We start from the raw sequence: 16,987 nt of genomic DNA on the forward strand, positions 1-16,987 counted from the left end.
AATAAAATTGATTCACTGTTTGAACAAAATCAGGACAATAAAAAAATGTAAACAACACTAGTATATATTATTTATTTAAACATTGTTCATTGGAGGATCTTGGACATTTTGACATCCATTTCAGCATCGGTCCTGATCCTAATTTTGTATCTGCTGCCATCTAGTGTACATGTTGTGTACCGTAGAGCAAGAAAAAAAAAAAAAAAAACAGGATATGTTAGCTCCAATGTTTTATTAAAATCCAAAGGAATACTATTTGGCTCTCTCTGAACAAAAGACAAAAGAAAAGATAAAACTAAACTAATAGAGAGTTTGTACCATACAGAGCGAATGGGTTTATTGACGATACAAATCCGCATGAATGGCAATGTTTTCAGTCTAGTTTTACAGACATCCCCACTCCAGGCTCTAAAAATATACCACCAATACGTAATTGGCTTTAACACTGAAAATGCCTTTAATTGACACAAGATAAACTAATCTACAAATGCTTCCAATTTTAGGTCAGTATAAATAAAATAATTTAAAGCAAGTAGAGTCCCTCAATGAACCTACAAATAAAGTACATAAAGTTACTAACCCGATTTAAGTAGAACTGCACAAAATTTCAAAATCACCTCTTGTTGTGTTGTCAGATAATCCCTACTGGCAGTTGACAGTGGCAGGTTGGGAAGTTAAGATATTTATTGTACCTACTGAATATTGTGCAGTTCCATTTTTTCACAAAAATAGCCCATATAAGAAACGTATAAGATTACAGTAATGGCAGACTTCCAGGAGGAGCCAGGATAATGCCAAAAACATAAAACAGTCCCATGAGGAGGTTGAGCTTGGCAGTCTTCTGTGGGATCGTAGTGTAGCATCGGCTGCGGAACTGCTTCTCTAGTGGGAAGGCCATGGGCAGAGTTAGCAGCGGGAGAGCCATGCTGATGGTGTAACGCGTGGCCAGGATACAGAAAAGCACATAGGGGACGAAGAGAAGAAGATTATAAAGGACGTAAGAGAGCGTGGGCCCAATAAGGATGGCGAGGGTGACGATGCCCGCTTGTTTGTCCGAGTCCATGTCTCTGGTGTTGTTGCTGTGCAGGATGGCTTCTGTGTTGAGCCAGAGGGACAGCGTAGACCAGAGGAAGAACGGAGAGATAGCCCACCTGCACCGCGTGGGCAAACATGACAGCCAGAGGGCCAAAGGTGATGAGGATGACAACATCTCCAAGCGCCACGTACTTCAAACCAATACCTGAGAAAAAGATAAATACATTTAAATACAGCTACATAACAATAAGACTAACAAATTGGTCACAAGCACTGCTATTTAATCAAAATAAATAAAAAGAAAAGAAAAAAAAACAACTAAAAAAAAAACCAAAACAACTAAAACCTAATTAAAAAAGAACAGTGGTACAGTTAGACTTGTACCTCTTGTTTTTTTGCTTTCTTGGTATTGTGTGTTAGCAGTGGTCCTGTAGGTCTTTAGTCACTTAATACATGTATAAATGACTGATGGTGCTGAATTTATGAATAGAAGAAATGTGTGTTAGCTGGAGATTTAGGAATGAATTGTTAGTTTATTCTGCCTTTTACATACAAATATTAAGTTTATTCGAACGTTTCTAGTTTTCTGTATACCTTATTTTCCGCACTATTAGACGCTATGGATTATAAGGCGCACTGTCACTGAATGGTCTATTTTCGAACTTTTTTCGCATATAAACTGCACCGGGCTTTAAATGAAACACAACAGTTAGATGGGTCAGTCGGGCTTTGTTTGGCGCTTTCACGGTGACTCTCGGCTTTGTTCAATTGTGGTGTGTAGGGAGGGTGCTGTCTGGGGCCGCTGGATTGTTGGCGTGTTCGCAGTGACTCAGTTGTTCAGTTGTGGCTAGAAGTGGCACATTGCACTCGCTTTTTCGGTTCGTTCTTCCGTTCCATTCCTCGTCGGCGTGGAGTGATGAGTGTGGCTGCGGGTGTTTGTCGCTGCGTGGTCGCTGTCTGCTCCGTGCGTGTTTGCGTGCTCTGTGTTTGGTGCGGCTTTGTAGTTTACTGAAGTTGTGCTGGGACACCTGCATTCGTGTATAGGGTGCTCTGGATTGTGGGGCGCGCAGTCGTTTTTTGATCGGGTTGGAGGCTTATGAGTGCGCCCTATAGTGCGGAAAATACAGTATATAATAAAAAAATATTTATTTTTTTTTTGCATAAGTCCTGAGAGCACATAGTCTTCTAGTGAATGCAGTTGAGATGAGACACATGGTCAGATCAGAGATAGTTTTGATCTTTTATCAATGTCAAATCACTCTAGTCAGTTCCTGGTGGTCAGCTAAAGGCATGGATTCGAAGGCAACAAGAGTGTCCTTGGTTTGGAGCACAGTATCAGCATAGGGAGGATAACTCTGTCTTGCTGGAAAGTACAAACAGCCTATACCAGATGTTGGTGAGACTTATCAGTTTCCCAAGCAGAACATATGGTGTGGTTGATCATGGTTGTGCGTTTGGTTGTGTTTGGATTCTGTGCCAACTGGAGGTGAATTAAGGCAACAGAGCCTCCTGGATTGCTGATTTGGGTTGTGGCCTTAGATAGATCAATGTAAAGGCATATTAAGAATTTTATTAGGCTGCTATATGCCTAATGTGCATTGTATCCATTAGTGCATTACTTGAGAAGATTCTCAACCACTGTGGCCAAAGTATCATGAAAAATAACTGACTTGTTTAATCTTAGAGAAATGTTTAGCATGACTTGTGTAAATTCCATATTGTACATCTCTGACAGGCATGAAGTTAACATGATTTTCAATGTTATCAAAAGCAAAGAAATAGAAAGACACAAAGGCTGAGTATGTTGTCCAAATAGAGTCAGGACTGTTCCAACAGAGCAGCTGATAGGTGAACCTTGCTCAGTATATTTACATAAAGTTATCTCCACTTCTACTATGCTGCCTTACATCCAAGCTAAATAATTCAGTATTTTTCACAAATCAAGTTATTGAGTAATAAACAAATTATAAACCAACAATAAGCCAAATAGACAGTCTGGTGTCCACATGTCGCTTACCTCCTGTGTATAAAAAAGAACTGGAGAGTCCCCCAAAGTAGATGAGGGCCAGGTGCTCCAGTCTGAGTGTGGATAGAAAGTACAGCAGTGTGGCACACATGCATCCTGCTGAATACAGCAGAGCCCCAAACATCACCACGTCCTGAGGTGCCAAGATCTCGTCCACCAGAGTCCTGTCATCACTCTTCTTATGGTCAATCCCTTTGGAGAAGTCATAATAAGTGTTGACAAGGTTGCCTGCCCCATGGACCACCAGCACAGCTACTGCGCACACCATCAGAATGATCAAGTCCACTGAGCCCTCCAGTTTGTAAGCGAGCGCACTTCCCAGGGCCACAGGAGTAAGAGAAGCACTAAAGCTCCATGGTCTCAGTGCCAAGACGTACGCCGCACATTTAGACTGGAGGTCGGACGCCACACGAGACATCCTGGAGCGCCTCTGAGCGCCCGCTGCTGGTTTGTGTGACACACTGTTCATGTCAGTCTCATACTGCTGCCCATTGTGACCATTGGACCCAGCAAAAACTAATGTTTCTGCTTGACTTTCTTTGTATCCTTTGGCCATTCCTCAGGAACCTATTCCAGTGGCACTCAAACACCTTTTTTGTACCTGTTGAGACAGAACAATACATTAGAATTTACATGGAGCAAATTAGAAAAGTATGAGCACCAGCTGTACAATTGTCAACAACATATACATTCTAATACAATGATTTTATTTAAGGGGTCAATTGCACAACACTTTAATTAATTGATCTCTCTTATAAATTAGGAGACAGCCAGCCAAAGCGCCACCTCTTTATCAGAGTCAGCCTCAGAAGAACGACAAGTGTTTGACTAAATGCTATTTATTTGACAGTCAACTTCACTAAGCATAACAATAACTCTCAACCACAGCAACTCTATAAGCCTTTGTAAAACACTGATTGACTGTTTGTGGTGGTGCCAGCCGTGAACTAAGGTAAGACACCGGCTAAGGCAAACAAACCCTGACAAACTCCAGATTATAGGATTAAAGCTAACCCTTTAGCCTGGAAGCTAATACAGGACAGAGAACCGTCTCCCGGCGCTTTACCTTTATGTCTGCACCATCCGACTCTCATGTAAACTTCTGTCGATTATAAACATGACTGAGTGTCCTCTGAGCCGCTGTGGCCGAAAGCAGTGGCAGGGCGCGCCTGTCAACTCGGGGTGTACTTGAGTAATGTGCCACAGTGGAGCCTGCTGCACCTGACAGCCGCCATTTCCTCCGCCCTGAGTGCACCGCTACTACAGCACACAGGAAACAAGAGACAGATACATGGTTCCGGTCAGAGCCGAAAGAAATTATAAAACCATAATAATACGCACTTTAGACATGAGTCAACTAACTCGTTAAATATCTTAGTTAAGTTCTAATCTTCATACATGTTCACAACAATAGTTATGCAAAGCCACGTGTTGTCAATTAAGGTATAATATTAAACAATGGCTGAAATATCTTTATTGGATGGACAGTCCGGATTTATTATCTTTATAACGTGATCAATAATATTGCGTAGTTTTGAGCGTTCGTCTACATTTAGCCTGCATGCACCATGAATCGTGTTGCGGCACGTGTAAATTACCAATAAAGCGTATGGTTTTAATGGTCCGCAGACAGTGTTGTGACGGACAGACGCGTGTGCTTTTCATTAGCTCGTCTCGCCGCTGACCCGCTGCCCCATGTGTGCAGTAATGTGAAACCAAAGTTGTGGAACAGAGTGGAGCAGATCAGTCTGCTCTCAGCGCAGCCAGCACTGGTCCGAGCAGCATCCAACTTCTCCGCGCCATGGGCAACAAGTAGCCAGCCCTGCGTCCCCTGCGCACTGAAGCTGTGTGGCTCCAGAGGGACTATTGCAGTGTGTGGAGAAGTTGTGATGGCCATGGAGAGTCCTGAGACAGACAGGCGATCGCACAGAGCGGAGCGCGCCTCTGTGCTGGCCGCGCTGCTGAGCCTGCTGTGCGCCGGGACGCACGGAGCTGCCGTCCTCTCCTGGACCAGCGAGGTAAGTGCGCACACTACAGTACAGTCCTAGATTCATAGAAAGACGCAGAAATTGAACTTTACTAAGAGTGGCACGTGGGGCCCTGTTTGAACTGATCTTACCTTTTACTGGTTGCCACAGAATGAATGGCACAGAAAGTGTCATTCTCTTTGGGACGATTATTCAATATTCTTCTGGTGTTCATTAAGTAAGATCAATATTATATATTATTATTATTATGGTTAGTTTACATTCTTTTTCTTAAAATGTATGAACCATTTATCTTTTTTTTTTCCTTTTTTTTTTTTTTACACGGAGATTGTGGTAATTGGACATTTATTGTTTGCATAATTATTTTAATGTAAATGTGCATTTAACACAACTTAAAGTCCATGAAAGTGTGTGCTCCAGACGGCCGGTGCCTGCGAGATTTGTCCACAGTCTCAGTGTTTCTTTGGCCAAGCACTCACCACTGCTGGCTCTGGTCCTCTGCTTGTTTATGGTTTATCTGTGTGTGTGCCAGAGTGTGAGGCTGGATTTGTATCTGGTCTAACAAGACACAACACAGATGGATGCACTGGTGTGTCTCCAGACCCTCTGAACATGCAGACAGTGTGTAACTGACCTCTGAAGACAGGGTCACTCAGAGGGAGTGCTTCCTACACACTCATTATTAAAGGAAGTGAAGGAAGGGCAGAAAGTTTGCCAAGACTGGGTCAACTCCAAATCCAAACAGGAAGTACCAAATTGGGTAGTTATCTATTCCCACTTGTGGGAATTTCTTACCACAAATCACTTTTATATAAATATCTGAACTTTTCTATTAGCCTGCTCTATGTATGGCAAGTATGGCTTCGTATTCTAACAGTAATAATGGAATCTTACCTAATGCAGAGGACAATAAAGGCATTTCACTGTAACAAGCTGCAGGATTTGACCCCTATTTATATGATTTTTAAAAAAAATAAGGTGATAGGGATAGGTGAAAATGTAATTTGCAGGACAACACAGGATTATTCAAACATACATGAAGTGAAGTAGTGAGTAAGTAAATGATGATGGAACAGTGTCATAACATGGGTGAAAGCTTATAAAAGCCCCAATCTCTAATGACTATGTTTAGTCTAAAACTCTGCTTTTTTCAGCTGCTTCACGTCATTTTCCACTTTCAATACTTAACAAGCCATTCATGAGTATCTTTGAGAAAAACACATGGAGCTGTGCCATGACTGTGCTGCAGAGCAGATGATGTGAGCGGATACAGAACACCTGTCGCTCAACACAGCTCACTTTTCCATATACAGTAAAGGTTCACTCCACCTGTTGTAAGGAGCATATTAAAAACATTTCACATTCTTGTGGATATTTCTCTACAATGTGTGCCTGATCAGGGCTAGTTATCTATGATGTGCACAGGACAGAGCATAGTGCAGTTCTTAGACAATGTAGTTTATGCATAGATTAACTGCAGGTTTTTCTTTGTCCAAGGAAGAACCTTACACCACTTCCCTGCTCATCGGGATCCGCAAAGAGGCCCGCTCCCAGGTGCTCCATCTGTCTCGGAACAAGCGCTACACCCTGACGCCCGAGCAGCTCAAGTGGGACAAGTTCAAGCTCACATACAAGTAGGACTGACCGTCCTTCACACTCAACAGTGAAACTCAATAGAGCCATTTGAAAGATCCGTAGATCAAGCATAACTTTAAGCATTGCATTCAAGGTCATATAAATACCAAATCACAATCAAACTAAAATCTACATATTTACAGCCCCACCCCTCATCCACTGTGCAATGAAATTGACTGAACTTATTTAATAGTAAACAGTTAGAATCCACACACAGGTTTAGCAGACACCAAGATTTTTGCAAAAGTGTTTGGAGAAAGTACTCATGATGAATGGGACCACAGGCTGAGTCACTCTGAACTCTTCAGCTAAATAAAACGTGCTGTGATGGGCTTCACATGGCGCTGCTCTGATACAAGCAGACAGAGAAAATCCTTCAGGCTGAAGACATCCAGAAGTGAGTGCTTCATCTGGTTACTTGCCAACAATACGGACTAGAAGTTCTTCTCCTTATCTGAGTTCAAACTAGGCCAAAAAGAATATACTGTTCACAGTGCTTGTCTTATCTGATTTTACAGTCCAGGAAAAGATCGAAATCAGTACTCACTACTATTGCCTGGTCATCAGAGGAGCTTTGAGTAGTTTATATGAAACTGTGCTGCTGTTTAAATCCTAAATAAAAAAGATCTATCTCCATTTCACAGACTGTAGCCACAGAGACCCCAGGAGCAAACTGTTTAGACATGAGCGGTGTCTGTATTTATTGATGTTTGAGTGGTGCAGACAGACCTTCAGCCTAATCTGCCCCATGCTGTGAGATGATGCCTCTCTCGGCTGTGGACTCGGGGTAATGGAGTTGTAGTGTGGTGCTTGTGGGATGTGCGCCGTCTGAACAGTAGCCCTTGTGTTTTGGCAGAGCGCTGTGCTGTGGAGGAATGTGCCCGCAGAGCTGCTCTCACCACATACTCACCACACTCTGCTGTGTCTGCCAGGCTGCTCTCCTTCCCCACAAACCTGATCAATGCCAGCGACACGCGCCGGGGCATCGCCAGAGCGTTTGGCATGTGGAGTGACGTGTCCCCCTTCACCTTCAGGGAGGTGCCCGCCGACCAGGAGGCAGACATTAAGATCGGTGAGAGGTCCTAAGGGCTTTAACTCATTGTTCTCCTGCTCCACTGCAAGATTTAACCTTCAAATTCATTAAAGTTTGCAGTGACATCACACTGGGGGTGTTGGCTGAATGTTCAGCTTTTACCATAGTGACACAATGTACACATTAGCAAACATACAAAAAATGTTTAAGATAGATGAAAACTCAAGAAAAAATACAAAATGGATTTAAACAACACCTTTTCAGGAGCTTGAGATGAATATGATCGTTCATGGTCCTGTTTCTCTCAGCACACACTCTTGGAGGTTTTAAAGTATTTATTTTTGTTTTATAATCTATCATTTATAATCTCAACCGGTCCCTGAAACAAGCTCTTGTGACAATATTGGTCCTTAAGAGAAAAAAAAGGTTGGGAACCAATGAACTACAGCAGACAGCAAAGTGTGTAATGTGTGTGTTTGTGCTCCTCAGGCTTCTACCCGGTGAACCACACAGACTGTCTGCAGTCCTACCTGCACCACTGCTTTGACGGCATCACCGGAGAACTGGCACACGCCTTCTTCCCACCCACTGGAGAGATCCACTTTGACGACCACGAGTACTGGATCCTAGGAAATATGCGTTTCAGCTGGAAAAAAGGTAGACTCGTGTTTGTTTCTTTCTAACATTTATTTTACTTATTGATACTTTACCATTGCATCACACTGGGGGTGTTCTACATGTTTTTCCAATGGTGGAATGTTTAGGAGTTGCCATGGTGACACAATACACACATTAGAAACACTGCCAAAAATGTTTGTCTGAAAACTCAAGAAAAAACAGCCTGAGATCAATACTGGTCCTGTTTAAGAGTTTGGTTTTCAAAAAGTAAGTCACTTCTTTAAGAACAGACTAAGATGAAGCTCAGATTGAAGTCTAACTTAGTAACAAAGCTTCAGTGCTTCCAGTTCACTTCACACCTCCAGGGAATAACAAATGAGAAATTAAATTCTGTCCGATGGACAAAAGTTGTTTTGATCAAATAAGTTTTGCTCTTCCAAGCTGTTTCTTCAGTTCTGGTCAGATTGCTGGTGGCCACTGCCTCTTATCTGCCTGAAGGGAGAAGCTAACTTCTGGCAGAATTGAATTTCTCCTTTGCTATGATCCTACCTGGATGACTAAGGGATTAGACAAACCCTCTGGGAATGTTGTTGACATCGGCTGCAAAGTATCAATGTGTGAGATTAGTGGAGAGAGTGACACTGAATTTCACTCTGTGATTTTAAAAGGAAAAACTTCATGGATGTTTGGTTTTCTTCAGGGGTGTGGTTGACTGACCTGGTCCATGTAGCAACTCATGAGATCGGACACGCCCTGGGCCTCATGCACTCCATGGACCCCAAAGCCATTATGCACCTGAACGCCACTCTGACGGGGCGCAAACTCATCACCCAGGACGAGGTGTGGGGCCTGCATCGCCTCTATGGTATTGTCTGTTTTTTCATTTCGAACATGTGTCCTTAACGTATACTGCATCTTAACTATCAAGGTGAAGAAAGCACATAGACAAAAAAATACATTAATAATAATAATAATAATAATAATAATAATAATAATAATAATAATAATAATAATAATAATAATAATAATAATAAATAGCTATGTGAAACAAGAAAGTACAGATTTTCTAGTATCTGTATGAGTATGGTAATCTGTGGTAAGGTATGGCAAATTTAGGCTTATCACACTGTATGAACACAAAGCAGAAAATAACAGAATTTGCTGAGGAGCACAGAGAAAAGCCCTACATGATGACATGATGTAACTTCACCCATAGCTTTCAGTTCCAGTCAAATGAAGCTCACAGAGGCTGGCAGTTGCAGGAGCAAATTTGGAGCTGAGTTCCATATTAGGAATTTATTTAGGAACAAAATAGTGAAAGAAAAACACCAGGATTATGTAGATTACAAACATTTAATACAAACATTTGAAATGATGAGGCTCACAGCAGCAGTTACAGAGAGAGGGTTGACAGTTTTTTCAAAGTAAAGTCAATTGGAGCCAGAATCGATGGAGCGAGAAGAGACCAAATGCGAACTTCCTATTTGGAAAATGGCGGATAGCGCTTTAGCAATATCCATTTATATATAGTCTATGTTTGGAACACAGAGGCCAGCAGGTTAGCTATGTCCATGGACTAGGTCTATGGTCCCATCTAGTTCTCGATCAATAATTTTTGTATATATTTATAGATTCAGTATACTACATTATACTATGTGTGCATTGCTAACAGTTTAAAATCATTTTACTGATGCTGCATGATACACAGGACATTCACTAAATTCAGGTGAGTTTGAGCTCAGAGTCAGACTGTTTTGACTGATTGAGTTTTCAGAAATGATATTCTAGTAGTTGAGACTCGTGTATACAGTATTGTATGCCATTATTTTGAAACATCAGCAAACATTAAACTTGTGAGTCAGTTGAATCCAGGCAGTTTGACAAGTGGAGTACAAGTTCTTTCTTTGAAGAGAAGTCCCAGTTGTGTGAGTCCAGTGCACATGACAGACAGCTGGCACAAAGGCCACGTGGCACTGCACAGAAAGAGCTCGTCCTGAGTCATCCTCTGAGTGTGGGAGGAGGCCAAGAGCTCTGTGCTGTGTAAGACTTTCTCCTGACTGCCCTCCCCTATGCCCCTCCCCTGTGCCCCTCCCCTTTGCCCCCTCAGGATGCCTGGACCGTTTATTCATCTGCGAGGCCTGGGCTAAGAAAGGCTACTGTGACAGCAAGCGCAGGCTCATGCAGAAGCACTGCCCCTCCAGCTGTGATTTCTGTTATGGTAAGACGCACACTCTTTCACAGAAAAGAAAAGACACATGGTTTTCTCCAGCTGTGCACGGGGAGCGTCAAACTACCAACAGAGCAACAGGAGCCAGCAGGTCCACCCATGCATCTCCTAATCCTACTATTTCCACTACTGTTTTATCCTAGAGTGCTCCAAGATATCTACAACTATTGCTTCCACTAAAACTACTATTAGCCAACAGTTTGATCCCTGCTCCCACCAGTGCACACTGGTGTTGCGTCGTTGGGCCAGACACTTAACTCTCTGTGCCTCCAGCGTCTGCATCACGTGGTTGCTCAGTGTGTGGACAGTGGAACAGCACAGACAATCCTGGTGTGGGGGACAGCACAGGATAGCGCTGCTGGCTGGCTCTGATCTGTTCCTCATTGTTGATTGGGAAACGTAGTACGGCTGTGGAAAATTCCAGAGTGACTCCAAACCACTGGAATTTCAGACTGTGGCTTGAGGGTTAGAGACACACAAGGTCAATTTGAATTTCTGCAGCAGGAACCAGAGGGACACAGTGGGACAATATGACTGGGTATTGTGCTGGGGTCAGGGGCAGATGGGACACTTTACATTAAAGGTTCTATATCACACAAAATTGACTTTGGTGAGCTATAAGATTGTTATAATATTGTTATCTCCTCAAAAACATGTCCGGAGTTTTGTTTGTTTCATTCACACATGTTTGAGTAATCCTTTAATATTAGTCTGTCTACATCCCCGCCTTTTGTTTAGTCGAAATTGGCAATTCCGGGGCTAAAATTATCCAGATGAATCTAGTGAAGGGGTATTGAGTTTACAAACACAATGGAATGCTTCCTGTTTTAGATTTAGACTTAGCAAACTTAATTGATCCACAAGGAAAATTATTTGGACACAGTAGCTCACACATCACAATATACTATAATAACAAAGAGTAAAAAATATAAATGGTAATAAATAAGTAGCAAAAAGATAGCAAGAGACAGGTGTCAAATAAGGCATAATTATATAAATGTAAATGTACAAGTCAAAGTAAAATAGAAAAATAAGTAATAAAATATAAAATCGCAGCTACATACAAGAGATCAGCTTAAATATGCAGGATTTGTGAGTTAAACATTTGTGAATGAAACAAAATAAAACCCCAGATATGTTTTAGATGAGGAAGCATTATAACATAGATCAGAAAACAGTGTAATACGGGCCCTTCAAGAGGTTATTGCATCATCAGCCCATCCAATGAAGGTGATATTGTTGTAAGTCAGTGTAGGTCTACCTTTAATGTGAAAGCAACATTCCCTGGGAGTGTGAAAACAGAAAGCACTACTCTGTTTAAAGCTCTGTTACTCAAATTAGACTTAAATCTGAGCTTTATTTTAACACAATCTGATCAAAAAGAGTTCAGTTGGTTACAACAGGTGAGATGATTTGTGCTTGGGGTGACCAGATGTCCGAGACAGTCCCAGTTTTGAGCCCTGTGTCCCCTATCCCAGCAGATTTATCTAAAACCAGTGATTTGTCCCAGTTTTATACAAAAAATGTCCCAGGTGTCTCTATTTTTGACCAATTTGAAACCAGCCAACAGTAAAGAGAGGCATACATTGTCATTTGATTAGGTAAAATACAGAAATCTGCTTAAAAACAATCAAAACACAAAGAAAATGTGACTATACTGACTCACCTCAGCCACATTGCATAACAATTTTCCTTAATTATGCACTCATTTCACAATTTTATAATTACCAACCAACCCAAACCAGTGATGTTTTTTATTTTTGAAAATCTAGTCACCCTATTTGTGCATTTAAACAAACCACGGGCTCCCCAAAATATGTTGTATAAATCTATTTTGTATTTTTTCTTGAGCTTTCAGACTATATTAAAACATTAAACCGCTGAACATTTCTCCCATAGAGATACATGTAGAACACCCTGAGTGGGCAGCACAACAAACAAAATGTGTTTCTTTGCTTTTTATTGCCCCATTTTTGTCCGTTGAGCTATTGTTTTTGCCCCACACTAAGAATTTCTTCCGCACACAGACTCACAAACATCTAATTTAAGGAGAGAAAAGTTTGGTTCAACTTTGTGTGTGTGTGTGTATGGGTGTGTGTGTATCAGTGATGATTGTGAGAGTCGACTGCAGTGTGCCTGTTTTTAGCGAACTAACTGTAAACTCATTTTCTACTACCCTTGACTTGATTTTCTGAATTTCTTGTTTTCAATATATAAACATTTAGCAGAGTTGTAGACTTTTATATTATATATTAGACTGTAACAGCTCTTTCACATTTCAGTGTGTTTTGAGCTTTAAACTCTCACAGAGCTGAACTGAGCCTTTAGCAAAAAATGCCAAAATGTTATAATAAAGTCTGAAAACTCAAGAAAAGATACAAAATGGATTTAAACAACGAACAGCAGAGTGGTTAGCTGCTTTTGTGGCACCTGCCTCACAAACTGAGCAGTTTTTGAAACTTTATTTTTGAGCTCAGTTTTTAATCATATCATGGGATTTTAACAGACTAAGAAGGGTCAGCCCTATGTTCCCACAGCTCTATGTTTCTGCATTTCTAAGATTTTTCTCAAAATGAAACTCTTACTCAAGTAATTTTCATATTTTTATACCAGATATTTCAACCTAGGATACTTTGCACCATGACCTCTACATTACATCTGTAGTCAACTGCTGCTGGATAATAGGTTGGGTGTAACTGACAACCAAACTGGGAGAAATGGGGATAAAATCTGATGCAAAAAAATAATCTGATGCAAAGGAAAGGAACATAGGGCCTAATTTTGGAGAAAAAAAAAAAAAACTTAGAAATGAGGGAACCTAGGGCTGTGGGAACAGAGGCATGCTCCCGACTAAGAAGTGTGGCAGGTGCAGTTCAGAGGACAAAGGGACTGTTGGATTTTGTGAAATGAGCTGTTGCTGTTTTTCCCGTATCCATGAAAACCGTACAAGAGGCTAGCTAAGGAGCTGTGGACATTTGAGATGCTACAGACTTTTTACACCATATGTGGCAGCAAATGTGGCAGAAGAAGGTGTTAAAATAAAGGTCAGATTGTGTCTAACTTGAGTAACAGAGCTTCTGACAGAGCAGTGCTTCCAGTTAACTTCACACCACCAGGGAATGTTAATAATGGCATCAGCTGCAAAATGTCGACAGAAAGCAAGGCTCCAAAATACATAAGGTCGCTGTCAACAAAATATAGAAAAGCATAACAGATATAACAGGTTTCTCGATTAATTCCTCTAATAAATACTGGTGTTGGATGTCTTTAGTTATTTACTTTTATTTAATCAAGCATCCCACTGCGCACATACTTCTGTACTGTGGTAAGAGCCGACATCCCTCAGTGTTTGCATTTCCTCCTGAGCTCATCCACAAACATGAAGAGAACAGCGCTCTGATTCACACACCACACTGGGTCACACATGTTCTGAATACTGTACAAATACTCTACAAATTACTTAAATGTTAAATAAACATGTTATATAACGACATGTTTATTCAGGTTTTTGGTGTTTTGTGCGTTTAAACATTTAACATTACTATTATGTGATATTGTAACATAAATATCAATACTTTGCAGCTGATGTCGTCAACTTTCCCTGTACACCTAACACCTAAACAAGCCCATGAACGCTCGTATCGGTCACAGGCTCGTGAAAATGTCTTGTTTTAATTCTATCTTGCTTTTTTTCTTCTCAAATTTTCACCATAAAAACATATTTGGCAGTGGTTGCTAATGTGTGCTAATGTGTCCTAATGTGTCTCCATGGTAACAGGCAAACATCCAATTCCTGTGTCAATATTTTAATTTAAACCTTCTCTCCAGAATTCCCTTTCCCGACGGTGGCTCCGACTCCGACTCCTCCCAGGACCAAACACAAACTGGTGGCGGAGGGGAAGAAGCTGACATTCCGCTGTGGGAAGAAAATAGCATCAAAGAAAGGCAAAGTACAGTAAGTGTTCCTCTTTATGTGGAAGTCAATATGGACTTATGTGATCATTATTGATTGATTGATTGATTGATTTTTATTTTGAGTTTCTGCGAAGAGAGAAACAATAATCATGCACACTACATATACATTGTAAACAACAAAAAAGCACATTTCTCGAAAAAGGAGGGGGAAGAAGAAAAACTTATATTAACCCACTCCTATTCATTACATAGTTTCAAAAATTATGTGTATTATTTTTAAACTGGATACTGAACATGAAACCCAGTGGTGGAAGATGGACTGAGTCTGTTACTTGAATAAAAGTACAGATATAAATATACAGATAAAAATACTTAAGTAAAAATATCACATGAAAGAATTTACTTAAAATCTACTATCTAAATACAAAATTTTGAGGTCTAATAAAGTTTTTTGTTTGTTTGTTTGTCAAATATGTCGCCAAAACAAATTAAAGTCTCTGCAAAATCAACCAGGACTAAACCAAATCAAATGTAGTGATTTTGATAAAGATTTGTGCTGAATTTTGTTCTGTAGAAACAATTAAGTCATTTTTTCCAGTTTGAATATTTTATATACTCAAATTATGAACATGTTAAAAAGTAAAAGTAAAAGTATTTTATTATTACTGTTTGAGATCTGCAGTAAAGGCTGAGAGTTTGAGTCCTGTTTAAAAATTTAATGGAGTAGAAAGTACAGATATCTCCTCTCAAACTATAGTGTAGTAAAAGTAAAAAAGTATCCACTAAAAATTTTAAAATGTATACTTAAAGGTGCACTGTGTAACTTTTCTGGAAGGGTGCCACAACCTGTTTGTCTCCTTGGGGATGTTAATGCTTTGGCTTGAATTGTCCAGATAAGAGTATAATATTAAATTAAACTGTCTTGGATTTATTCAACTACATGTGTTATTGCTCAAAAATATCTTAAAAAACATAAATTTTTACTGTGAGTGGGGTCGCCTCTCCACAAATCTAACCTGCAAGTCTCCATGGAGAAATTTATTCTTCTGCCGTACTATGGAACATTCTATGCACATTTCCACTGAGACAAGCAGGTGATGGACTCTCCTACAGACAGGTTACACAGTGCACAATTAAGTTTTTAAGTACAGTACTTTACTACTTTTCTTTGACCCTGTGATCCTTGTGTATTGCAGCTGGTACAAGGACGGGGAGCTGCTGGAGTATTCCCATCCCAACTACATCTCCCTGGAGGACGATCACATCACCATTGTGGCCAACGCCATCAACGAGGGCCTGTACACGTGTGTGGTACGCAAGAAGAGCCGAGTCCTCACCACATACTCCTGGAGGGTCCGAGTGCGCTTCTGAACCATAGACTGTATATATATCTTTATACAGTTCATGTTCTGAACCCACAGCTCCACCAAACACCATTCTCTTTATCATTTTGTCTAATGACCACAACTATTGACACCTGTAAAGGCTTTTCACTTTTGCAACTAATAAATGTATTTTTTGTGTCTCTAAGGTGCTGTCCAGTTCATGCTTCACACTCATGTACTTTCTCACATGATAAAAGTATCCAAAAATCAGATAGTAATCGATACTAAATCTTGTATTGAAACTAAATACTCATTCAAGCAGGTATCAATACTAAAAAAGTCATATTCACAGGACAGAAATTAACCATTCCTAGAAGAATGAATGATCACGAGCTGCAATAAAGAGTAGTAATGAAACACTTTACTACTTTAGTTCAGTTTGCATCTGTAATGAGTCATAGAAGTTAATAATTCAACCTTTTACGGCTTATACCTATTATATCTGGCCTATATCTCTTATTGTATAGTAAAAAAATAACCAAAAAATCCCCAGTTGTGTAAAGAAAATGTACACACGATAAATACTGACCCCCATAAAATATTATTCCAGCTTTCAGATATTGAACGCTAAGTTGATATTGCGATTATAGTGACAGGCCTAGCATTTATCCTGTGTCTCACGTTCAGGTTTGTAGCTCCGTTTTTACACCACCAGGCATCAGCTATTCCAAAAACAATCCAAAAGTCCAAAAACAACCTGCTTATGTCATTTACTGGCCAGGTGTGAATAAATTTAATCTTATGAAATTCAAAATCGTGAACTCTTCTTTACACAACTGAGGCACATTGAAGCTCTGTTGTTTTTAACATAACTGATTATGCACGAGACCAGATTCACCTTCCAAAAAAGGATATTGCACATGCAAGTGGATTTATTGTGCAATCGGGAGGTTGTGGTTTGATTTGGACACAACTTTGGCAAACAACTCCGATTGCGTCTAATGCTTTCTAAAAAGGTTTTGGGGCTGTTAAAATATCACCAAAGTGTGCTATAAAAGCCAACAAAAGCAATGTAGTCTGCAGGTTCTGGAAGGAGTTGCACTTTAAAACGCCATATGGAGGACCTCAGATGTCTGCGCTCTTTACTGGAGGCACTGGAGCCAGCAGAGTCTCAGAAGAGAAGAA

The 16,987-nt window shown here is 40.4% G+C and overlaps 2 protein-coding genes across 2 annotated transcripts; one reads left to right on the forward strand and one right to left on the reverse strand.

Moving 5' to 3' along the window:
- Positions 1-215: 215 nt before the first annotated feature.
- ubiad1 (UbiA prenyltransferase domain containing 1) lies at positions 216-4,318 on the reverse strand. The gene is given in 4 exon segments (XM_055165817.1): positions 216-1,106; positions 1,108-1,240; positions 3,053-3,662; positions 4,128-4,318. Coding segments are annotated over 3 exon segments (1,050 nt in total). The 5' UTR covers positions 3,618-3,662; positions 4,128-4,318; the 3' UTR covers positions 216-754.
- A 582-nt stretch (positions 4,319-4,900) lies between these two features.
- On the forward strand, positions 4,901-15,848 carry mmp23ba (matrix metallopeptidase 23ba). Its single transcript, XM_055165816.1, has 8 exons — positions 4,901-5,079; positions 6,547-6,683; positions 7,617-7,756; positions 8,207-8,374; positions 9,036-9,200; positions 10,443-10,553; positions 14,391-14,517; positions 15,674-15,848. Exons 1-8 carry the CDS (start codon positions 4,951-4,953, stop codon positions 15,846-15,848), a joined length of 1,152 nt encoding a protein of 383 aa, XP_055021791.1. The 5' UTR covers positions 4,901-4,950.
- The last annotated feature ends 1,139 nt before the right edge of the window (positions 15,849-16,987 follow it).

The sequence above is a fragment of the Boleophthalmus pectinirostris genome, unplaced genomic scaffold (assembly GCF_026225935.1).
Source record: "Boleophthalmus pectinirostris isolate CB_2022bp ecotype Guang Dong unplaced genomic scaffold, ASM2622593v1 HiC_scaffold_8, whole genome shotgun sequence".
In the NCBI taxonomy this organism is placed as follows: Eukaryota; Metazoa; Chordata; class Actinopteri; order Gobiiformes; family Gobiidae; genus Boleophthalmus; species Boleophthalmus pectinirostris.